Here is a 25,129-nt window from a genome sequence, read left to right as displayed (position 1 = left end):
TATCAGATAGCACGTGAAGCAGGGGCTAACCAGGAGGATGCATCTCCCCCTGAACCCAGCATTGCACACGACCAATAGCAATTATTGGGTCCGGCGGACAAAGATCCCCCGGCAGTAGATCCCTTACAAACAATCCAAATTTCGGAGGAAAGCGATCACCTCACGAACATCAGTTCCCTCATGACACAAGAAGAAACTCAGGGCATGCAAAATATCCTCAGACAGAACCATGACATCTTCGCGTGGGCACATTCGGATATGAAGGGAATTCATCCCTCTATTGCCTCTCACAAGTTTAACGTCTTTTCAACTGCCAGACCCGTCCGGCAGAGGATTAGGCGCTTTCACCCGGAGAGGCAAAAAATCATCCGGAATGAGATTGACAAATTGCTCAAAGCCGGATTCATCAGAGAAGTTTCTTATCCGGATTGGTTGGCAAACGTAGTCGTGGTACCCAAAAAAGAAGGAAAATGACGAGTTTGTGTAGATTACACCAATCTCAACAATGCGTGTCCAAAAGACAGTTTTCCCTTGTCACGAATAGATCAGATTGTGGATTCCACTTCCGGGCAAGGGATGCTCTCTTTCTTGGATGCCTTCTCCGGATATCATCAAATCCCCATGTCCCCGGATGACGAAGAAAAAACAGCATTCATAACGCCACACGACCTCTATTGCTATAAAGTCATGCCATTCGGACTCAAAAATGCTGGCGCCACTTATCAAAGATTGATGACTAAAATCTTCAAACCTATGATAGGCCACTCAGTAGAGGTATATATTGACGATATCGTGGTTAAAAGCAAAACTCAAGAACAGCATATCCTTCATTTGCAAGAAGTTTTTCACCTCTTACGAAGGTATGGCATGAAGCTAAATCCTTCTAAATGCGCCTTTGGCGTAAGTGCTGGCAAATTTCTAGGATTTATGGTCAGCCAAAGGGGCATAGAAGTCAGCCCGGATCAAGTCAAGGCAGTTATGGAAACACCTCCTCCCAGGAACAAGAAGGAGATACAACGTCTCACAGGCAAGCTCGTTGCGTTAGGACGTTTCATAGCCCGCTTTATCGATGAGTTGCGACCCTTCTTCTTGGCAATACGAAAAGCTGGAGCGCATGGGTGGACGGACAGTTGCCAAAGCGCTTTGGAAAGGATTAAGCATTGTCTTATGCAACCACCCATCTTGAGCAGCCTCATCCCAAAAGAGAAATTGTACATGTATCTGGCAGTGTCAGAATGGGCAATCAGTGCCGTTCTATTCCGCTGCCTATCACCCAATGAGCAGAAGCCCATCTACTATGTCAGCAGGGCATTGGCAGACGTAGAAACCAGATATTCAAAAATGGAGCTAACAGCCTTAGCTCTTCGAAGTGCTGCCCAAAAGCTCCGCCCCTATTTTCAAGCCCACCCAGTGATTGTACTGACCGACCAACCCCTTCGTAACATTCTGCACAAACCAGATTTAACTGGGCGAATGCTACAATGGGCCATCGAATTGAGCGAATTTGGAATCGAATTCCAACCCAGATTATCCAAAAAAGGCCAAGTATGGCCGACTTCGTGCTCGAATATTCACGAAGACCCAACCAGCACCACGAATCAAGTAAACAGGAGTGGTGGACTCTACGAGTTGACGGAGCCTCACGCTCATCAGGCTCTGGAGTTGGGCTCTTACTACAGTCCCCAACTGGGGAACATCTGGAGCAAGCCATCCGGCTGGGATTCTCCACGTCTAACAATGAAGCAGAATACGAGGCCTCTGGGAAACACGTGGCACGCAGCTCACAGTGACACGTGGCACGTGTTATCATCCGGACCAGCATCATCCGGATTCCCCTTAGGATACGCATGATGCGCTTCTCCTATCCGGACTGCCTCAAGGAAGTACAAGCGGCGTTTCAGCTTCTCTTATCCGGACCACGTCAAGGAAGATCAAACGACGTTTACAAAGCACAGGCATCCAGACGGATTCCATAAATGCATCCGCTCCACAATACATCCGAATAACCAACACGGGCTATCCGGATAAGATTGTCCGGATCATTGACTAAAGTATAGCAAGTCTTACATGCTATCACGACAACCAGCCATGGCCCGCGTCCCATCACCTGCAGAGTGAAAGGACGGGTTGAGGTGACAACAAGTCACTTCCCATGGCCATTCGATATGATCACTTCCCACGATCTTTGACAGCAGCATCACCTACCATGGTTTCTGACAGCCGCCCGTAGGGTGGCGATAACCATGCTGCCACCTCATGTCATCATAACAACATAAAATATCTCCTCACCATTAATGAGAGAAACAGTGTCCCTGGCACTATATATATATACCTTCACACGAAGAGGAAGGTAAGGACCCGATACCTAGTAAAAGGTTAACTGATCTATATCTCCCTCTCTAACTATGGCTAACAAAACCATCGGAGGGTGCGTCCGGACACCCTGTTCGGACGTCTTTTGTAGGTACAACGGCTGAATCAAGAACCTTTATGAATTGAGATCGTGTGTCTGTCCATCTGTCAACTACCTGGATCACCAAAGACGCGAGGTAACAACAAAAGGGTGTCGAGAGAAGGTTGTCTTCTCCTCACTTATCTTAGCAGAATGACCTAATTGAAAGACAACACAGACATATAACAGAAATTAGACTTACCCTCCTCACTCGTTCGATCTTATGGAGATGTGTCTAGCTCTATTCGATCATCAACTGAAAGTGATTCAACAACAGACCCATCTCTAGTTTTTGTTTTGAACCAATAAAAGAGAACCATTCTAGTCCTACTACTGCTGGAAATGTGCATCCTATGATAATCAGGTCAAAGGTAGGGAGGGGCTCATAAACCCAAGGTGTATATGGCTATTGATTTTGCACAAATAGAACTGTCTAATGCCCATGATGCTTTGTAGATCGCACATTACCAACAAGCTATACGAAAGGAGTTTGATGCACTAATTAAGACCAAAAATTGGGATCTAATTCCGATGCCACATGACAAGAAGATTGCAAGTTGTTGATGGGCTTATAAGATCAAACAACATCCCCGTTCATGAAAGCAATTAACAAAAAATAGACCGAATACACACAACATTACAATGATTTACTCTTAGTAGGGTGATTTTAGGCCTAATACCACTTCTTTGTTTTCACCTACCCTTACCTTATAGGAACCTTTTCATGCTCCATTGAAGATTCTATATTATTGTTCATTCAATCATACTGCCACAAATAAGTTTTAAAATAATTGTTAAAGACAAATTTTTTTTCATTAATTTTTTTTACGGCTTTAAGATTTTATTTTTAAGAAAATTATTTTCTTAATTAATTTTTGGAAAGTTAGTATTTTATTTTATTTTTTTAAATTTGGTTTTCGAACTCTTTAAAAAAATTGATATCATACCTAACTATGTTATATACTTTTGATGGGACACTTTAAAAGAATCAATCAACTTGCTTTATTATTCCCGATCTTTTAAGAAAGAATTTATAAAATTGAATTTTAGGGAATTCATAAGATTGGATTTTGGGTTGCTAGAGGTGAGAATGAAAAATAAGTCTTAATTTGTGTACTTTTATCTTATACAATAGATTATAAATTAGCTTAGTATCTACCTCCGGGTTTTAATTCTTATATCGTAATCTTTAGAAACATCCAATCACCCCTTCAAATATCTTCACGGCTCTGTTACGTCTTGGGGATTACTCATTTACAGGTATCATATTTATATAAGATGGGTGGTTGCATTCTTTGTCCGGATTATACAATTAATGCATGTATTCCCTCAACGGAACGTCAATAAAATATTTCTTTGATTCATCGATTCCTTCTTGCTATGATTTGTTCGACCTAGACCAAATTAACTTCACATTTGAGTAGGTCGAGCGTCAAGTCCATCGTCTTAGTCGCGTCCTCAAATGCAACTTGTGTCGATCATTCTTACGCATTGCCTTCCTACCATGATTTGATCAAATTATAATAATTGAATTCATATTAATCATATTAAAAGATAGGTTTCCAGATATAATCAAGTTATTTCCCAGCATGATTCGGGTCACCTTCTAATACTATCAGATTATCAGTCATGGTCGAACCAGCCGAGACCGCTGCCCAAATTCCTACAAAACTGGTGCCGAATGCCGATACCCCATGATAATCAAAGAGAGGTTAGTGTGAGAATCATTAAGATAATGCGATGCAGTAAATTTGAGTCCTAACGCAGCGATTACGGGTTTGACAGACTCCAGGAGGAGGCTAATTTATACGACGAAAGAGTCATGACAGGCCCATGGGGATCTCACAAAGTAGAAAGGCCTCTCATTCCACTGAAAAAAAGGGGACAGTTTGGATGAATTGCGGATAAAGTTTGAAACTTTCCATTACGCTTCAAACTCTATCCTTATAATGCTCAACAACCGTTAGGCCTTAATATAGATCTTATTCTCCTGATCCTCCACAACATTTCTCCTTTTTTCATTTCTCACGTTTCTCTTTCACATTATTGGATGAGCTTTAATGGACCCAGATCTGCTATTGATTCTAAATTTTCTTGATCATTGTCATTGGGTGGTTGCAGGTAATTAATCAAATCCTCTCTTCCCTCACTTCCATCCATTTAATTCTGCTATTTTGATAGGGCTTACCTGCATTTCCTTACTCTAACTCCGTTTCGTGTATGCCTCTTGTTGTCTATATGTGTCAATTCAAAGGCTAAGAACCACCCACCAAAATTCATTGTTGGGTAGAGTTGGTATCAGATGGGAAGCCTGCACAGATTTTCGAATATTACCTTCAGTCAATGGCTTCTTTTATCTCACCAAGTGTGAAGAGAATTTCCCTAATCTTTTTTTTCCTCAAAAGAAGAGAAGAAGAAAAAGGAACATGAGTACTAAAAAAAAGTACGTAACAACATTCCTTTGGCATCCAGTATATTCTGGGTTTTATGATTAGATCAAGCTTCATTGGATTTTATTTTAGAAATAGGCAAACCTCCCCTTTTCAACTCCAACATTATTGGTCATTTGGGAATGTTCCTAAAACAATTATCAAAAAATAGTTTTTAAACACATTTTTCAAATGTTTTTTTAGAACAAAAGTTATTTTCAAATGATTTTTAAAAGTAAATTTTATATGCAATTCTTTATTCTCACTTATTTTTTTATATTTTATGTAATTAATTTTTAAAACAATTTTAGAAAATAATTAAAATATATTTTCAGAGAAACATCCTATTGTAAAAAACTGTTTTTGTCAACAAAAAAAAAAAAAAAATCTAAAACATGTTTCCTGATCTGAAAACAAATATTATTCTAAGGAAGGAAAAATAGCGTACGTCCATAGAGGATCTAGATATTTCACCAAATGGTCAATTTTCAGGTGTATGGGCTTCCACACCAACTCCATACTTCCACAAACAAAACTGCAAACACCACTGCACTGTTCAAAAAGAATAAGAATGTATATACGCGGATGCCAATGAGAGTAGGCCACCCAAGCCATAATATCTACTTTGCTCCATGCAGTGCATGTTTGTGATAAGACCCAAATATAGTGTAGACAACACTGTTCCATTATTGGCATGGGACAGAGATTCTAACCTAAACATTGCAATGCACTCATGTCTCTTTTGTGTTCCATGCCTGTGTGTCAACTAAGATCCTCCCATCATCACAGCCCTTGTCCTCAGGCCACTGTCCAACCATTACATGCCACTGTCCAACCATTACATGCCACTTGAGCAAAAAAAAAGGACTTGAGTTTGAGGGTAGCCATGGTTTCCCGGTTATAATAACATTTTCAGTGGTAGTGGGTGGCAGAGAAGAAAGTGATATCCATCTCATGATACCACCACACTAATTGGATGCATTGGTTGCTTACCTTTCGGAAGTGAATGGTACCACTTTGGTGTTAATATCCAATCTTTTGAAGCCATTGAAACGAGGAGGTGAAAGAATTGAAAAGTTTATAGGATAAAGAAACAGCAACATGTATGTATTAATTTAAGAATAATTGATAGCCCGATAATGGTGCTGTCACATTCAATTTTATGCAGACCAACCTGAAGATTTTTCAAGATTATCCTCCTTGGGTCTGGGTTTCTTCTATTTAATTCTACCTCAACTCTCTCTGTCATAGACACACTTAAAACACATGCTTGGCACAGAGCTTCGGAAGACTGTCTCTATTCAACTTGGATTTTCTCTGCTTGAGCACACACCTGACACAAGCTTCAGCACATTGCCTTTGTCCAACTCGGATGTTTCTCACTCCCCACACGCACTCCACACAAGCTTGAACAAAGTTTTGTTTTCTTCCTCTTATCTTCTTGCATGGGTTTACTCTAAAGTTTGAGTTTATCTTAAGTTCCATCGTTTTCAAAGTCTTCATGCTTTGGATGATTGAGCTTCTGCTTTCAACATTTGAAGTGATATGGATCTCAGTCATTTCGTGAGTTACGCAAGGACCATGAGACGGATCAAGACTCATGGGCTGGTTTTCAGTAGTTTTCATTTGATGCAACTTGACTTAAAGCTTACCAGAATCTTGAATTCTTTTTGGATAGGAACTCTAAATTTAGCTAATGCGAAGGTCACTTTTGACCATAGATTGGAACTCTTTCATATTTCATAATAATAATTAGAGCTTCTCCAACATTGTGATAATCCATCAGAAAACCTGGCAGACAAGGGTAAATCACACGTGTCGAATTGTGCAACGTGTCGGTGAAGTGGCGCATATCAGGGCTGCGTGGACGCATACCATCTGACGTATGAGATTTCTTGCATGTCGACATATTTTCTTTCTCTCGGTTACGTCGCCGTGACAACGTGTCCAACTGAAGGTGGCCAACAGCTTTCTCTCTTTATAAGTATGGCTTTATAGTGGCAATCTAGTGTCCCATTAGGCCCAAAAAACAAACTTTAGAGCCATTTTCATGAGGGATATTATGGAAAAAAATAGTAACCGAGGATTGGAGGCCATAGAGATGGCTTTGTAGTGCTTGTTTTCGGCTCTCAGCAGACTGGATATTTTCTTGTTTGGTTCTTTTAATCTCAGAGCATTGATTCAACTTCTCATGGCGGGAGGACAGAGATCAAGGGGACTCAACAAGCCATGTATTCTTCTTATAGGTAATTATCTGTACATTCTTATCTTCTTTACATTTTCAGCCTTATCTGTCTATATCTGATTAAGCAAGGGAACTCCATTTGAAATGCTCCTTGATCTTGAACACCCATATAAGTATTTCCCATCAATGGTCCTCAAGGAGGAGGAAATCTTGGTTTGGTTGATGGGTTTTAGCATTGGGCGGAATGAATTTGTTAGAAAAGACTAGTGAATTTATAATTGATGATATACGATTGCAAGAAAGAGGCTTGAATTCGTGTTTTTATTTTTGTTGACAGTGGTGGCTGGTATGGAGAGGTTTGCCTTCAAAGGGGTGGTATCAAATTTGGTCACTTATCTCACGGATGTTGTGAAGATGAGCAATTCAACAGCGGCTAAGACGGTGAATAGTTGGTGCGGTTTAACGTCTATGTTGGCACTGTTGGTGGCCCCTCTTGCAGATTCTTATTGGTATCGGTACTCCACCATATTGGCCTCTTCTTTTCTCTATATTATAGTGAGTTTCTTTTCTTCTTCTTCTTCTTCTTCTTCTTCTTCTTCTTGTTCTTCTTCTACTTCTCTCTTTTTTTTTTATTGAATTTCTGGTGCAGTAGATTTTTAGGTGTAATTAATCATGTAGATTGCAACCTGAGTTATTGGAAAGGGGCAGGGAGTGACCATGTGAATAAAGAATGGGAAAGGTTTCCATTAACATGATGGAGCCTGAGTCATCATGCACTCCTTTTGGGTTATTATATATTTAGTCTTTTGTAATGGACTTAACTGTGTGTCTGAGCAAAGGCAGATCCTCTGCCCCCTCAATCTCCTCTTGCTCTCTGCCTCCTTTTGGTAGTGTGCGTAACGCTGCTGTTAAAATATTTTTAACAGTTTAATTCATACATTGTTTCATCTACATTCTTTGGAATATTACACCAAGTTTAAGTTTTGGGAAATGGGCATTTCAGAAATGATTCCATCATCTGGTGGGTTTAGCCTGAAATTTGATGGGGACGAGGCATTTTAGGTTCAAGGAGCAAGGTGGGGACTGTGCACGGTTGCAAATTGGGCAAGGCCAGTGGGCATGATTGAAGATAGATTTAGCTTTGGGACACATTCCAAACAATTGCAATAGAGCTATGCTAAATATGTAAAATAAGTCACAGTATTCTTCCTAATTGTCTCATGCCCTTTTCAAAGTTCTTGTATTGGAATGAATTTGTTACTTGTGAAACTAAAATTTCTCTTCTTCATTCTGTTAAGGGGTTATTGGCATTGACATCAACAGCATTGGTGGGGACATGGATTCCTGAAGACAGAACCAGCGGTTCTTCATTCCTCTTTTGGTCCCTTTATTTGATTTCGCTCGGACTAGGTGGATACAACCCATCATTGCAGGCCTTTGGAGCAGACCAGCTCGAAACCGAAGAAGACTTGCCTTGTACCAAAGATGAGAAGAATCCTGACAGCAAGAGTTTGTTCTTCCAATGGTGGTACTTCGGTATTTGCAGTGGCAGCCTCTTGGGAGTCACAGTCATGTCCTATATCCAAGACACATCAGGTTGGGGAATCGGATTTGCCATCCCCACCATCGTAATGATCGCATCTATTGCATTTTTCTCATGTGGAACCCGGTTTTACACATATAGGCAGGATAGGGATGTCAACTGGAAGACCCTTGAAACCATAGTTCAAGCCATCAAAGCAATCACATCAAAAATGATGAATTGTGGAATTAACTTGCCAGCTAACAAATCATCCCATGTGATTGAGTTAGAGTAGGTTCTCTTCCACTATTCCAAGAAGCTTCATCTTATAAAATCTTTAGTCCTAACAATGTGTTTTCTTGCTTACAATAGGCTCCAAGAGAAGCCCCTTTGTCGCGACACCAAGGACTTGGCCGAAAACCATAAGAGTGGCATTTACCTGCCCGAAAGTATAAAGGTTGTGTTGCGGCTCTTTCCCATATGGACAATGCTTCTAATGTTTGCAGTAATTTTCCAGCAACCAGCAACCTTCTTTACAAAACAAGGCATGACAATGAAGAGGAACATTGGAAGAAACTTGCTTATTCCACCAGCAATGCTGCAGAGCGCAATTACAGTGTCCATAATTGTCCTAATGCCTCTGTACGACAAAGTTCTGATCCCGTTCACAAGGCTGATAACCCGAAAGGAGAAAGGCATCAATGTAATGCAAAGGATGGGGATTGGGATGGTCCTCTCCATCATAGCTATGGTAATTGCAGCACTTGTGGAAAAAAAGAGGCTTAGCATCAGCTCCAAACTGGAATCACAGTCAGAAACAGTACCATTGAGCATCTTTTGGTTGCTGCCTCAGTACATTATCTTGGGCATCGCAGACATCTTCACCGTTGTTGGTATGCAAGAGTTCTTTTATGGCGAAGTTCCTATCAGAATGAGAACAATGGGAATAGCACTCTACTCTAGTGTCTTTGGAGTTGGGAGCTTCATGAGCGCCTTCTTGATATGGCTGATCGAAATTTTCACAAGTTCAGGAGGAAGACAAGGTTGGTTCTCAGATGACATGAGAGAAGCCAGGCTAGACAAGTACTACTGGCTTTTAGCCTTGTCCAGTACATTCAGCCTTCTTCTGTATATGCTCTTGTGTAAATATTACAAGAGCCGGAGTGAATTGGACAGTGAAAGCTGAAAATGAACTTGCTTAGCATGATGAGAGAACTGTGTACATGAGCTTTTCAATTTGTTCTTCTTCTTTTCCTCTGGAGTTTGACGTGTTTTAGTAAGCGAAAATGACAGGTTTTCCAAATGCTCTTGTTTTCCCTTCTTTTACGCGCGTAGTGTAATTTTTGTTTACAAGATGAACGAACATTTAGGTTTTATGATATCAACTTTTGTACATTTTGCTATGTTTAATACACAAGAATATGAATAACAATGAAGATGAATCCGAATATCATGTGCAAGAAAAATTAAAGTTTTGATAAGAATGAGTCAAAGTGATTATTCCGGCATAAATTCAGACAGCATTTTGGTGATAAATTTGGTTTTTTGGTGCAAGAAATCGCAACTAGTTATCAACTTATCATAAAAACTATATAGTCTTGATGAATAGCCTGATATTATATCCTACAAACTCTGCCTTTTTCCTCCTATTGTTAGAAGAATCCGTCCAGTGGGTTGAAGGGGACTTTGAGGTTGGAACTTGGACCCCAGTTAGTGGGTCATCCTCCCCTAGAAGGTTATTTTCATACAATGGCTATGACCCAAAATAATACTCCTACAGTAGATTCAATTCATCACATAAAAATCGTCCAATATATTGAATTTATTAAATAAAAAATCATTTAACAATCCAATCTTTCAAAAATCACTTTTAACTTGTATTGAATGAAAAATCAGTTGCAAGGAAAATCAGTTAAATGTTCAGTAAACTGTTATTTCAAAAGTGACAAGTTATATTATGAAAATTAATAATATCTAAGCATTTGATAAGTTGAAAATTAATAATATATATATATATATATTAAGGAAAAGAGAAAAATAAAAGGGAAGAAAAAGAAAACGAAAATTATAATTTTTATGAGAATTTATGATTTGGATCTCCTTCTCTCTTATTTGGTTGTCCAAATAAAGGGAAGGAAACAAAATAAATTAATTTGTATACGCCAATTTCTCATAAAGAAAAATTGTGCTTAAATTAACATTTGATCATTATATCAAAAAAGAAAGAGAATAAAAGGCATATTTAAATGAATGTATAAACAAAATTTAGACTTAAACATATATTTTACTTTTAAATCTATTGAAAATACATGATAAATTTATTTTCCCTATATAGGTTTTGTTGAGAGAGAGAGAGAAATGAGAAAAACCTTAATTCTCATTCATGTAAAAATGTGCACTTACAATTGAGAGATATATATATATATACAAGGCTAAGAGTCCTAACTACCATACATGTGACCTATATTAACAAGGAAAGATAATATACTATAAATACATTATATTCAACACTCTCCCTCAAGCTGGAGCATATACGTCATATGCACCAAGCTTGTTACAAATATATTTAATCCTAGGACCTCTGAGAGATTTAGTGAAGATGTCTGCTAGTTGATCATTTGAATTAACAAAACTTGTAGCAACACATCCTGATGCTTTGAATTAACAAAACTTGTAGCAACACATCCTGATGCGATCTTCTCTCTAATGAAATGACAGTCAACTTCAATATGCTTGGTCCTTTCATGAAAGACTGGATTGGATGCAATATGTAATGCGGCCTGGTTATCACAGATGAGTTTCATCTGTTCATCCTTTCCAAATCTCAACTCCTGAAGAAGATGTCTCAACCATATGAGTTCACATGTTGTCAAAGCCATAGCTCGATACTCGGCTTCAGCGCTAGATCTAGCCACTACATCTTGTTTCTTACTCTTCCAAGATATTAGATTACCTCCAATAAAAACACAGTACCCTGAAGTGGAACGTCTATTTGTGGGTGAGTCAGCCCAATCTGCATCTGTGTAACCAACAACTTGAGTATGACCTCTGTTATCGTACAATACACCTTGGCCTGGTGTACTTTTGATATATCGAAGAATGCGGATTACGGCATCCCAATGGCTATCACATAGTGACTGTAGGAATTGACTAACAACACTCATAGGAAAAGAAATGTCTGGACGAGTAATGGTGAGATAGTTCAATTTACCTACGAGCCGTCAATATCTCCCGGGGTCTCCTAAAGGCTCCCCCTGTCCTGGTACAAGTTTGACATTCGGATCCATAGGTGTGTTTACCGGTTTACAGTCTAACATACCGGTTTCTTCCAGGATGTTTAAAGCATACTTCCTTTGGGAAAGGACCACACCAGAACTAGATTGAGCTATCTCAATTCCCAAGAAATACTTGAGTTTCCCCAAGTCTTTGGTCTGAAAGTGGGTAAAAAGATGTTGCTTTAGTTTCTGAATACCATCCTGATCACTGCCTGTAATGACGATGTCGTCCACATAAACAACCAGATAAATACACTGCCCCAAGGAGTTATGATGATAAAAAACTGAATGGTCTGCTGTACTGCGAAGCATGCCAAACTCTTGAACAACAGAACTAAAACGACTAAACCATGCTTGAGGAGATTGTTTCAAGCCATATAGAGAACGGCGTAACCTGCACACTAAACCAGACTCCCCCTGAGCAACAAAACCAAGAGGTTGCTCCATATAAACTTCCTCGGCAAGATCACCATGAAGGAAGACATTTTTAATATCCAACTGATAAAGAGGCCAAGAACACATAGCAGCCATGGAGAGAAGCAAGCGGACAGAAGCAATCTTGGCAACAGGGGAGAATGTGTCACCATAATCAGAACCATAAACTTGAGTATAGCCTTTAGCAACTAAGCGGGCCTTAAGGCGATCAACCTAACCATCAGGACCAACCTTAATTGCATAGACCCAACGACAACCAACTGTAGATTTACCAGAGGGTAAAACAACAAGATCCCAAGTGTCATTAGAGTGCAGAGCAGCCATTTCATCCATCATTGTTTGTCGCCAACCTGGATGGGAAAGAGCTTCATGGGTGCTCTTTGGAAGAGAAACAGAGGATATAGCAGAAACAAAAGCAAAATAGGGTGAAGATAATCGATGATAATTAAAAAAATTGTAAATAGGATGAGGATTACGAGTAGAGCGAGTACCTTTCCGAACAGCAATGGGTAAGTCATTAGGAGAAGGCAGAGCCGGGGCAGGTGAAGCCGAAGGGATAGGAAGTGAGTCAGCAGGTGCCTCAAGAAAAGAGAGAGGAGCAACGACACGAGGGCGACGATGATAAACCTGAAGTGGTCGAGGGGGCATAGCATCAGGTGGGGAGACAATGGGAATGGGCAAGACTTCAGAAACAGGAAGAGACTCAGAAGTGGTGGAAAAGAATGGTGAGTCCTCAAAGAAGGTGACATCAGCGGAGATAAAGTATTGATGAGTCTCAAGGGAATAACAACGATAACCCTTCTGAAGTCTGGAATATCCCAAGAAGAGGCACTTCATGGCTTTGGCGGAAAGCTTGTCCTGTCCAGGAGTGAGAATATGAACAAAGCAAGTACAACCAAAGACACGAGGAGGAAGGAAATAAAGTGGTTGGTCATGGAAGAGAAGGGAGTGAGGAATCTGATCGTGTAAGACAGAGGAGGGCATACGATTAATCAAATAAGAAGCGATAAGAACAACATCCCCCCAAAAACGAAAAGGAACGTTACTATGGAGGAGGAGGGTACGAGCTGTCTCAACAAGATGTCGATTCTTGCGTTCAGCTACCCCATTTTTTTTAGGAGTATGAGCACAAGAAGACTGATGAAGAATCCCATGATGAGACATAAACGAAGTAAATTGGGCTGAAAAATATTCCTTGGCATTGTCACTGCATAACACACGAATAGAAATATTGAACTGGGTTTGGATTTCAGTATAAAATTTCTAGAAAATAGAGAATAACTCAGCTCGATTTTTCATTAAAAATAACCAAGTACATCGAGAATAGTCATCAATGAAAGTGACAAAATACTGAAATCCTAAAGTAGACGCAGTCCGACAAGGACCCCAAACATCAGTGTGGACAAGCTCAAAAGGAGACTTTGCCCGATTATTCAAACGCTTTGGGAACGAGACACGAGTATGTTTCCCAAGCTGACATGACTCACACGGAAGCGACGACAAAGTGGAAAAACGAGGAACCATCTTCTGGAACTTGGAGAGACTAGGGTGGCCCAGACGATTGTGAATGAGGAGAGGAGCATAAGTGGAAATGCAAACTGCAGGAGATGAATCTGAGGTGAGGTGATAGAGGCCTTGAGACTCACGTCCTATGCCAATCGTCTTCCCCGTACTCCGGTCCTGCAAGGTCACAAATTTATCAGAAAAGGTAATAGAGCAATTAAGAGTACGAGTGATTTTGCTGATGGAAATAAGATTAAAAGGACATTCAGGAGTATAAAGGACAAAAGTGAGAGGTAGAGAAGGCAGAGGAAGGGCCAAACCAATACCTTTAGCCACAGTTTGAGAACCATTAGCTAAGGTAACAGTAGGTAAAGCAGAGGTAGTAGTAATAGAGGAGAAAAGATCATTATTACCAAATAGGTGATCAGATGCTCCAGAATCTAGAATCCAGGGTCTAAGAGAAGATGTGTGGGTAAGGCAGGCAGAGGCATTATCAAGCTGGGCAACAGAGGCAATAGAAGCCTGAGATGTCTGAGATGCGGAGGAGCTCGGAGGCTGAGGCAGCGGAGAATCAGAGGACTGGGCCATATGGGCAGTGCGAGGAGGTCTTCCATGTAACTGATAGCAACGATCGCGAGTGTGGCCAAGTTTATTGCAATAGGTGCAATGAGGACGTTGGCCTCTACCTCGAGTACCACTACGTCCTCCTCGAGAGGTAGTTTGAGAAACTAACACAGAAGAATCTGAAGCGCTATCAGATGACAAAGTCTGAGTGGACGAGATACGGAGGAGGCAAGCAAACACATCATCCAAGGACGGAACTGATGAACTACCAAGAATCTGATCACGAATAGGCTCAAGATCCGGATGGAGGCCAATAAGAGTAAGGACCATGAAGAACTTGTCAAACTGTGTTTGTTGAGCCCCAACATCAGGAGTAAGAGGCATCACAGTCAAGAACTCTTCCTTAAGAGAGACAATCTGACCAATATAAGTATATAGATCCAAGTCCTATTGGTTGATATGGACAATAGCAGAAGCCACCTTATAAAGACGCTGGATATCATTCGTGTATAATCCTTTGGCCTGAGTCCAAAATTTAAAACAAGTTTTATAAGCCTGAAGATGAAGAAGAATCTTGGGATCAACCGATTTCCATAATACACTACATAACTGTGCATCTATCTTCCTCCACTGTACACGGTCAACCTCAAGGATATCTGCCTCCTGGGTAACCAAGTGATCCTCATAACCTTGACCCATGAACCAAAGTTCAACAGAGGCAGACCAGGAGAGATAATTCTCACTGCCAACCAATTTCTCTGAGGTAATCATAAGAGATCCAGAGATAACAGAGGTAAAGATCTGATTTTTGGTGGTCATATTCACGTATTTGGATCGAAGAGAGCCCTGGAGAGGAAGAGAAGCAGCACCCAAGCCGTGGAGATGGGGGGGAGCCCTGTCGGAGGTGGCCGGAATGGCAAGAAAGCTAAAAACAGGGAAAAAATGGAGATGCAGGGCTCGGGGAGGACTGCCGGAGGGCTAGAAGGCCAAGACGGCGCCGGACGAGCCTGGAAAGGTGTCGAAAGTGGTCGAAAAGTGAGCCACGCGCCGTCACTCGCCGGCGCGTGGGTGACAGTCCGAAGGAGAAGAGCGGCGCGTGGGGGCGCGTGAGATGCCGGTTTCCGGTGGGGTTTCCATTGGCGTGTAGATCAGCCTCCGGCGTTTCGGAATATATGGTCGTTTCCCGGAAAATAGGTCGCCGAAAAATTTCACCGGAAAAGGTTGCCGGCGTGGTGGAGATCCGACAGCGATGAGGTTGTCCGGAGTGGTTCGGGAAGAAAATGAGGGGACCGGAGTGAAACACGGTCACTGGACGGTTTGCCGGAATTGATTACACGGCTAAACCGAAAAAAAGATTAGGTTTTCTCCTTTGGCTTTGATACCATGTTGAGAAAGAGAGAGAGAAAGAAGAAAAACCTTAATTCTCATTCATGTAAAAATGTGCACTTACAATTGAGAGATATATATATATATACAAGGTTAGGAGTCCTAACTACCATACATGTGACCTATATTAACAAGGAAAGATAATATACTATAAATACATTATATTCAACAGGTTTTATAAATAAAAGCTTAAATACGTAAACCCAATTGCTATTGGTAACACCATTTTTACTAAGGTAGCATTTTATATTCCTAAACTAACACCATTTTTACTAAGGTAGCATTTTACATTCTTAAACTATCATCCCTTATTCATTCTCCCCTCTCTCTTCTCTCCTCTCCAACCTTCACTCCTTTTTTATTTTTTTTTTCCAACCCTCACCCCACATTTTAGCATTTTTTTTTCTTTTATTTTTATCTTCATTTTCATCTCTACCCACCCAATCCCCCCCCCCCCCCCCCCCCCCCTTCTTATTCATTCCCCTTCTCTCTTCTCTCCTCTCCAACCTCACGTCTCATAATGCACTTTTTTTTTTTTTCCCAACCCCCCCTCCCCCCACGTTAACTTTGTTTTTTTTTTTTTCACTTCTTTTATTTTTTTTTCACACTCAATTGTTTTTCATGTGGCTACTATAGTGTTTTCTTACAAAAAAAATTAGTAATTTAGTAAATAATTTAAACAAATAAAAGAATTAGAATTTTATAATTATTATAAGCAAAAACTTATGTCATGAAGAATTTTCTAACAATTATAAACGAAAAGTAATTTAGTAACTATTATAAACAATAAAAAAATTTCAATTTTTATAATTATTATAAGCAAAAAATTTAGCCCAACCACTGCAGTCGGTGGTCGCCGACTTCCATTTCTGCTCCAAACCCTAATCGTCGCCGTCGTTGTCGCCTCCCAAAATGTCAAAGCCCCACCCAGGTCGCCGGTTTTTTTTTTTTTTATAAATATATATATATTTCTTTATAAAAAAAAATGAAAGTTATAAATCTTACTTGAAAATTGTCATTAGATGATTGAATTTCGTCATTCATTATATTTCATATATGATTCGCCTTAATTAACTAGAATTTAGGTTTAATATATTGAGAGAAGGTTAGAGAGAGTTTTTTTTTTTTTATTAAAAATTGTATATGTGAAAAAAAAATATATGACAAAAAAATGTTACGTTTAGTAAAAGGGATGTTACGAATAGCAATCCCTAAATAAATAAATAAATCCTAGAAAATTTTGAAGGAAGTATTTTTTGTTGATATATATAAACAAATTTTAGGATTAAACAAATATTTTATTCCCAAACCAATTGAAATGCATGAGGAATTTCCTTTTCTTAGAGTTCATGAATTGAGCCTTAAAAAAAAATAAAAAGCCTTTTTTGAGAACCTCGACAAAGAATCATAATTTACAAAAAAAATTATTGTCTAGTTATGAACTCAATATACTTGAACTACAAGTATGTCAATTATCAAATATAGAAACCACAAATTGGAAAATATGACAAAGACATTAATTAACCCATAAAAGTTAAAATTTAGATATGGGTACTTGGAAAACCCCAAAAAAATCAACCCCAAATATTGGAAAATAACCAAATTGAATGTAAAGAGACCTCCAAGAATGAATGCATGAAAAAGAACTGAAGACTGAAGAGGAAGAGAAAGTTACACTGAAAAAAAAAAAACCTATCAGAATTATAATATTAAAGCAAATCATAATCATTTTATCTACCCAGATGAGAGGAAGATTTCATTGAATGTTAATCCATGGAAAGATCAGGCTTTGGCATTGGATGTCCTGACATGCAGTTGCATTGGTCAGTCCAGCAAGGTAAGAGAATTTTCATTTCGGTCACCCATGTCATTAAGGGGGGTTTTTGTCTTGAATTTGCAAATTGGGGGTATGGGGATTCTCATGGGCTTCCTCCAATGTATGCATATCAGCATTTCTGAGAGAGGTAGCAAAAATATTCTATTTCTACGTGGGAAAAATTACCGAATAGGATGGACTTGTGATAATCACGTAGAAGAATCACTTATTGCCTAAATTACTATGAAAGATCAAAATTATTATTGGTTTTTTTTTCAACTCTTTGAATGACTTTTTGACCTGCGACTTGTTAGAAGTAATAGAGAAGAAAAAAAATTTCCTTTACTTCATTTCACATTTACAGTTAAATCAGTATATATGACTTGTTAAAAACAAGAAAAATGAAAATCATGATCAAGCTTTAAGTTCTAACCTTTCGAACTTCTTACCACCATGTCGTCATAGTCTAGTTGTCCTTCTCCCTAAATGATAATGTAGAGAAGCTTAAGAAAATTCTGATTTCAATTTCTAAAGTTTTATTTTGAGTATTTGAAAATCAGGTTTCAATTTCTAAGGATTCATTTTTTGATATAGATATATATATAAGAAATCATTTGTAGTGATTTGGATTCTGTAGGATTTCATTACGAATATATGGGAAATCATATTTTCTTAAGATCCGTTATAAAATCAAAGTAAAATTTTTGAACTTTTATTTGAACAATTGCAATGTCTTGTTTCATGGTTGAGTTTAGGGAAAGAAAGAATAATAGATCAAAATAAAAATTATATTCACATCATTCCTTAAATTAATAAAATTTTAATTTAAGCACAATTTTTTCTTATGAGAAATTTGTGTATACAAATTAATTTACTTTCTTTCCTTTCTTGGGAAAACCAAATAAGAGAGAGGGACAACCAAATAATAAATTTTCATAAAAATTATAATTTTTTTTTCTCTTTTCCTTTAAACTTTCAGAAACTAATATACATATAATCTTAATATTATTGGTTGTGACATAATTGTTCCTAAACCTTCTAGTCTAATTTGCATTTCTTGTTGATTCTTCAACATATTTTTCAATGCATATGTAGCAAATTTTCTGGTAATTAATTTAATAAACGAATCAATTACATACCATATGCCGATCCAATGCCTCTTTTGTTACATATCTACAACCATTGAATCATAATTCAAGATTCATTTAGAGTTAGTTGACCCTAAAACTAAAAAAGAACAATAAATTATTTAATTAAAAGGGAAGCTTTAAAATTTGTTTCTCTAATTGTAAAATTTTTCTATAATCATTTTAAGTCTAAATAACTTTTCTTTTTTATTTATATTTATTTATTTTGCGGTTTGAGATAATGAAATGATGAAATAATTAATGGGATAGATTTAGCTAAAAATAGTATTGCCTGGATTGAGAAACACGTATTGAAATGGAGATTATTTACCTTACATGGCTTTCAACCAAAAATGTGTATAAAAAGACCCAATGATGCAGAATCCATGCAGTCGATCACTGCAACTCAAATTAAGGTGATCATCAGTTATGGAAGCTAAAGTTTCTTCCATGCCCTCGGTGTTTGTTTCTTCCCTCCTCCTCCTTCCCTTTCTGTCTCAGGCAACTTCTTCAGACGTCTCACCCTTTGGGTTTTTCAAGGATCTGCAGGGATCTAAAAAAGGAGACAAAGTGGAAGGCATCCATAAGGTAAGAAACTACCTACAGCGTTTTGGCTACTTGAGCTCTACCCATTCCAAAACTGAAAGTCAAATCGATAGTGATGATCATTTTGATGATGCCTTGGAGTCTGCCATCAAAGCCTTCCAGACCTATTTCCATCTCAAGCCCACTGGAATCTTACTTCTCCGTATAACAAGATTGCCACATATGAAGTTAAAGTATCCTGAAGCAAATTGCCTTTCATTTAGTCTCAGCCTAATTAGTATTAATATATACTTCTATGTTTTGTATTTTTGGCAAATCAAAACCAAGATTAACCAAACTTTAATGTAATAGTATGAATTCTAATAATTTAATATTTCTCTTTACACCTTTTAAAAGCTCTTAAAACTCATGAATTTGATTACTTATAGGTTTTTCATCTACCATAATGAACTTATTTTCTATACCATAATGAATTTGATTAATAATGCCATAGTAGGCTTCTAAGGAATTCCAAAAGTCTTTAGCACTAGTGGTAATGTGGATACATCATAAAGACGATCAAAGAGTGCACTAAAAATCCTATTGTGACAATGAAAATCTATTTGATTTGGTTCCAACATGATGATTTTTCATTTTGGTTAGTGTCATTTCTCTCATCTAAATTAGAAACAAATTAATCCTAAGACAATTAACCAATATTTAATTTATTTTTGTCATCTCCAAAAGTAAGACCCTCTAAATTTTTTAGGTTTAACACTATTAAAGGTAGTCATTACAACCAAATGATTTTGTTTTTTTTTTTGTTTTTTTGTTTTTTGTTTTTGTTTTTACAAGGGAACAAGTATATAAAAATATGTGTCAATAAGAAATCAACTAATTCAATATTTTTTTTAATAATAGAAATTATTGTCATAAATTCCAACAAGAAAGGAAATTATCTCAATAATTAATCAAATAACATAACATCTGATATCCGAATAAGGCAATTCGATTAACTTACTCAAATAATTTTAACAATAAAATATTTTCCAGTATTTTGACTTGTAACAATAATTAAATTATTTAGTAACACTAAATTACCTGTTATTATAATTAGAATGAAACAGTAAGAGAAAATCCTAGCACATATAATGAAAATTAAATATAAAAATTCAATAGAATATTTTAAAATATATATCCAACAAATAAAAATTTTCCAATATTCTACAAATTTTTTTTTTTAAAAAAAAAGATTAATAATACTAATAAATTAATTATTTTTCTAAATGTTCATGGTAAAAAAACAAAAGTTTGTGAATTTCCAAAGTCCACTTGTCTTTACAAATGCAGGTCTCAAAATCTTTTGTAAATAAAGTTTATATGAGTGGCAATTTATATTATAACAATTTTCTTTGATAATTATATTTGTTCTTTTACAATGTATGGCAAATTTAAACTTCTACTGTGTGTATAAACCGTACTATGTGCCTTTGCTCAGCAGCTACCATGTATGGCACGCTTACAATTCATGAAAGTAAACTCACTGCAATACAAAATATATAGATAACTTAATTCACTTCCATTTGGATCATAACCCTATTGAGTTTGATTAAATCCGATTCATCAACCGGCGTATAAAGCTCTAATTCCATCAATATCATCCTGATTCAAACCCTTGGTTGATCCAGGAGAGATGATAGCATACATGACGGCTTCCTGAACTGGAGTATGCGCAAGCCCTAGAAGATGACCTATTTCATGCGTAGCAACAGTCTGCAAATCCATAGCATGAGCAACTGCACCGATCACCCAATTCTCTTCACAATCGAAATGGAACCTTCCATCAGTTAGTGCAAAGGCGTGAGCTAGGATTCCAAATGGGCCATCAAAGGGTGACCCATCTCCATGATCACGGATTTAAAAACTAATGTGGAGATTGGCAATTGCTGGATCTGAAGTCTGCTCGAGGTGAAGTTTGTTACACCAGCCCATGCGCCAAAAGCATTGGCAACTGCGCCGGCAGTCTCTGGGTGGGAGCCAGAGTCGAGAAAATAGAGGAGATGCGTCTGCCCAGGGAGCCATCTTGGGTTACTTGGGAAGAAAGCAAAATGAGTGCCTATGTTGAGATGGCTATGACCATGGGAGTTGATATTATTTGTGGCACGGGGGTTATCTGGGACCCCACATCGAGTCCTGGACATCCGCGTGGCTGTTGGGGCATCCAGTGGGCTTCATATATGGTAATAGGTCTGGAAGGCTTTGATGGCAGACTCCAAGGCATCATCAAAATGATCATCATTACCATCGACTTGAGTTTCAGTTTGGCAATGGGTAGAGCTCAAGTAGCGAAAATGTTGTAGGTACTTTTTTACCTCGTGGATGCCTTCCACTTTGTCTCCTTTTTGAGATCCCTGCAGATAGTTGAAAAACCCAAAGGGAGAGATGTCTGAAGAAGTTGCTCCAGACAGAAAAGCAAGGAGTAGGGAAGAAAGAAACACAGAGAGCATGGGAGAAACGTTAGCTTCCATGACTGAACACCTTAATTTGAGTTATTTGCAAGGCTTCTGCACCCTTAAATGCTTTTATACACATTTCTTGGAGAAAATTATGGGAGATTGGGAGGTGAATAATCTCTGAATATCGATTGCAATATTTCTATTTCTAGCTGAATAGGTGATTGGAGAGCCTCATAAAGGAAGACAATTTTCATTTAAAAAAAAAAAGTAAAAAGAGAAGGTTACGGGTAAAAACAATCCTCCTATTCCATATTTTCAGACCTCAAAATAATAAAATATAAATAAAAAGAAAATTTATTTAGACTCAAACGATTCAAGAAGATTTCACAATTAGAGAAACGAATTTTCAAGCTTCCCTTTTAATTAAATAATTTACTGCTCTTTTTTAGTTTTAGGATCAACTAACTCTCAATGAATCTTGACTTATGATTCGATGGTTGTATATATGTAACAAGAAAGGCATTGGATCAGCATATGGTATGTAATTGATTTATTTATTAAATTTATTACCAGAAAATTTGCTACCTATGCATTGAAAAATACGTCCAAGAATCAACCAGAAGTGCAAAGTAAGCTCGAAGGTTTAGGAATAATTATGTCACAAGCAATAATATTAAGATTATATATATTAGTTTTTGAAAGTGTAAGGAAAAGAGAAAAAGAAAAGAAAAATTATAATTTTTATGGAAATTTATGATTTGGATCTCCTTCTCTCTTATTTGGTTGTCCAAATAAAGGGAAGGAAAGAAAATACATTAATTTGTATACACCAATTTCTCATAAAGAAAAAATTGGATCCCTATTAAAATTATATTATTTAGAAGATCAACTGATGAACTTAAGTCTAAACAAGAGTGGAATAAATTGGACAATGAGGGTAGTGAGACTAGCACGTGGGCCCTTTATATAGCAATTTTAATTCTTGTAGGATAGTCATATGTAAATGCGCTAAGGAGGCTTAAGACATCCTCTCGATAACCCATGAGGGCACTTCTGTTATGAACTTGTCCAAGATACAAATACTCACTTCAAAATTTGAGAGCATCAAGATGTGAAATTAGACTTTCTCTACATTCTATTCATAACTTAGTGATGTTGTGGATTTATCTTTTAACCTAGAAGAAAGAATCCTTGAGTTCTAAGTGGTTAGGAAAATTTTGAGGCCTCTTCCTAAGAGATTTAGACCTAAGGTCACAATCATAGAAGAAAACAAGGACGTTGATTCTAGAAGAATCAATGAACTTGTTAGTTCTCTTCAGACCTATGCAATGACATTTTCTGATTCTCTTCAAACTTATGAAAGTTTTTTCATCTTATGGCCCTTTGTAGCCTTTCTCTACAACCTTCCATGTCTCTTATCAACCAAGCAAAGCCTTCGTCTTGATACTTTAATTGTCATAATGATCTATGTTGAGTTAGGGAACTTGGAATAGATACATCCCACTTGCCATCTTTTTATATAACTTTGATACCAATTTGTTGATGTAATAAGGTTGACTAAGAAATAAAAATTTGAAAAAATTAAAATTTTATTGTCTTCCACCACTCTCTCTTAGTCAAATAATACACAATCACTTATTTATAGATACTTACACTTAGCTATATAGAAACTTCCAACAATAAAATATAGAAACGATCTACGACTTGACTACTCAAATATGGAAACTAAAATAACTATGCACTCAAAATAAAAAAATTCTCCTTAACTATTAGAAAAATTGTGCTTAAATTAAAATTTGATCATTATATCAAAAAAGAAAAAGAAAAAAAGGCATATTTAAATGAATGTATAAACAAAATTTAGGCTTAAACATATATTTTACTTTTAAATCTATTGAAAATACATGACAAATTTATTTTCCCTATATAGGTTTTATAAATGAAGGCTAAATAAATAAATAAATCCTAGAAAATTTTTAAGGAACTATTTTTTGTTGATATATATAAACAAATTTTATGATTAAACAAATATTTTATTCCCAAACCAATTGAAATGCATGAGGAATTTCCTTTTCTTAGAGTTCATAAATTGAGCGTTAAAGAAAAATTAAAAGCCTTTTTTGAGAACCTCAACAAAGAATCATAATTTACAAAAATTTTGTTTCCTAGTTGTGAACATAATATACTTAAATTACAAGTATGTCAATTATTAAATATAGAAACCACAAAAAAATATGACAAAGACATTAATTAACCCATAAAAGTTAAAATTTAGATATGGGTACTTGGAAAACCCCAAAAATTGGAAAATAACCAAATTGAATGTGAAAAGACCTCCGAGAATGCATGAAAAAGAACTGAAAACTGAAGAGGAAGAGAAAGCAAAGGCTGAAAATGATAATAACAACAATAATATGTAGCAAATACCACCAAACAAAAGACATTACAACTGTTCAAATGAAATTTTGAGGTTTGAGTCATAAAACTATCAGCTCTACAAATGTGAGAATCAAAGTTGAAAAATTTTACTTTGATTTTGTAATGAATCTTAAGAAAATAGGATTTCTCATTACATAATCCAAATCACTACAAATGATTTCTTATATATATATATCCAAAAATGAAACCTTAGAGCAAAGGTGATTTTCAAATACACAAAATAAAACTCTAGAAATTGAAACAAGTGTAAATGGAATATCTTAAACAAAAATGAATGAGTTTTCTTAAACTTCTCTACATTATCTTTTATGGAGAAGGATAACAAGACCATGATGACACCATGGTAAGAAATTCGGAAGGTTAGAACTTAAGCTTTATCATGGTTTCCCCTTCTTTCTTCTTTTCGACAAGTCATATACTTACTAATTTAACTGTAAATGTGAAATGAACTAAAGGAAGTTTTTAGGCTAAAAAGTCATTAAAAGAGAAAAAAAAGACCAATAATAATTTTAGTCCTTCATAGTAATTTAGGAAATAAGTGATTCTTCTAGGTGATTATCACAAGTCCATCCTATTATGTAATTTTCCCACGTAGAAATAGAATACATTGGAGGAAGCCCATGAGAATCTTCCATACCCCCAAGTTGCATATTCAAGACAAAAAAATCCCCTTAATGACATAGGCGACCGAAATGAAAATTCTCTTACCTTGCTGGACTGACCAATGCAACTGCATGTCAGGACATCCAATGCCAAAGCCTGATCTTTCCATGGATTAACATTCAATAAAATCTTCCTCTCATCGGGGTAGATAAAATGATTATGATTTGCTTTAATAATATAATTCTGATTGTTTTCTTTTTTTTTCAGTGTAAAAAAAGTGCATTTTTGGTAGTAATTCGTGCATTTGGTATTTTATTTTTTTAAGTATTAAATATGCTATAAATACTTTTCAAAATCATAAACACACCCTTGTAAGTCTTATTTTATTATTTCATTTGCATGGAGAGGTGAG

At 37.0% G+C, this 25,129-nt stretch overlaps 2 protein-coding genes across 3 annotated transcripts; one reads left to right on the top strand and one right to left on the bottom strand.

Annotated features, from left to right (window-relative positions):
• Nucleotides 1–4,454: 4,454 nt before the first annotated feature.
• Nucleotides 4,455–9,983, top strand: LOC100853271 (protein NRT1/ PTR FAMILY 5.8). 2 transcript variants are annotated; one of them, XM_019224744.2, is made up of 6 exons: nucleotides 4,455–4,573; nucleotides 6,668–6,838; nucleotides 7,054–7,127; nucleotides 7,404–7,621; nucleotides 8,365–8,879; nucleotides 8,961–9,983. In XM_019224744.2, the coding sequence occupies exons 3-6, from the start codon at nucleotides 7,073–7,075 to the stop codon at nucleotides 9,772–9,774; spliced, it is 1,602 nt and encodes a 533-aa protein (XP_019080289.1). In that variant the 5' UTR covers nucleotides 4,455–4,573; nucleotides 6,668–6,838; nucleotides 7,054–7,072; the 3' UTR covers nucleotides 9,775–9,983. The 2 variants fall into 2 exon arrangements, with proteins under 2 accessions (XP_019080289.1, XP_010660979.1); XM_010662677.3 differs by having other exon boundaries at nucleotides 6,668–7,127.
• Nucleotides 9,984–20,842: 10,859 nt separating this feature from the next.
• On the bottom strand, nucleotides 20,843–21,420 carry LOC100254169 (metalloendoproteinase 1). The gene is made up of 2 exons (XM_010662717.1): nucleotides 21,204–21,420; nucleotides 20,843–21,084 (listed from the first exon to the last, which is right to left on the bottom strand). Exons 1-2 carry the CDS (start codon nucleotides 21,418–21,420, stop codon nucleotides 20,843–20,845), a joined length of 459 nt encoding a protein of 152 aa, XP_010661019.1.
• Between the last annotated feature and the right edge of the window lie 3,709 nt (nucleotides 21,421–25,129).

The sequence above is a fragment of the Vitis vinifera genome, chromosome 14, assembly GCF_030704535.1.
Source record: "Vitis vinifera cultivar Pinot Noir 40024 chromosome 14, ASM3070453v1".
In the NCBI taxonomy this organism is placed as follows: domain Eukaryota; kingdom Viridiplantae; phylum Streptophyta; class Magnoliopsida; order Vitales; family Vitaceae; genus Vitis; species Vitis vinifera.
This window is presented reverse-complemented; position numbering and strand designations above follow the sequence as displayed.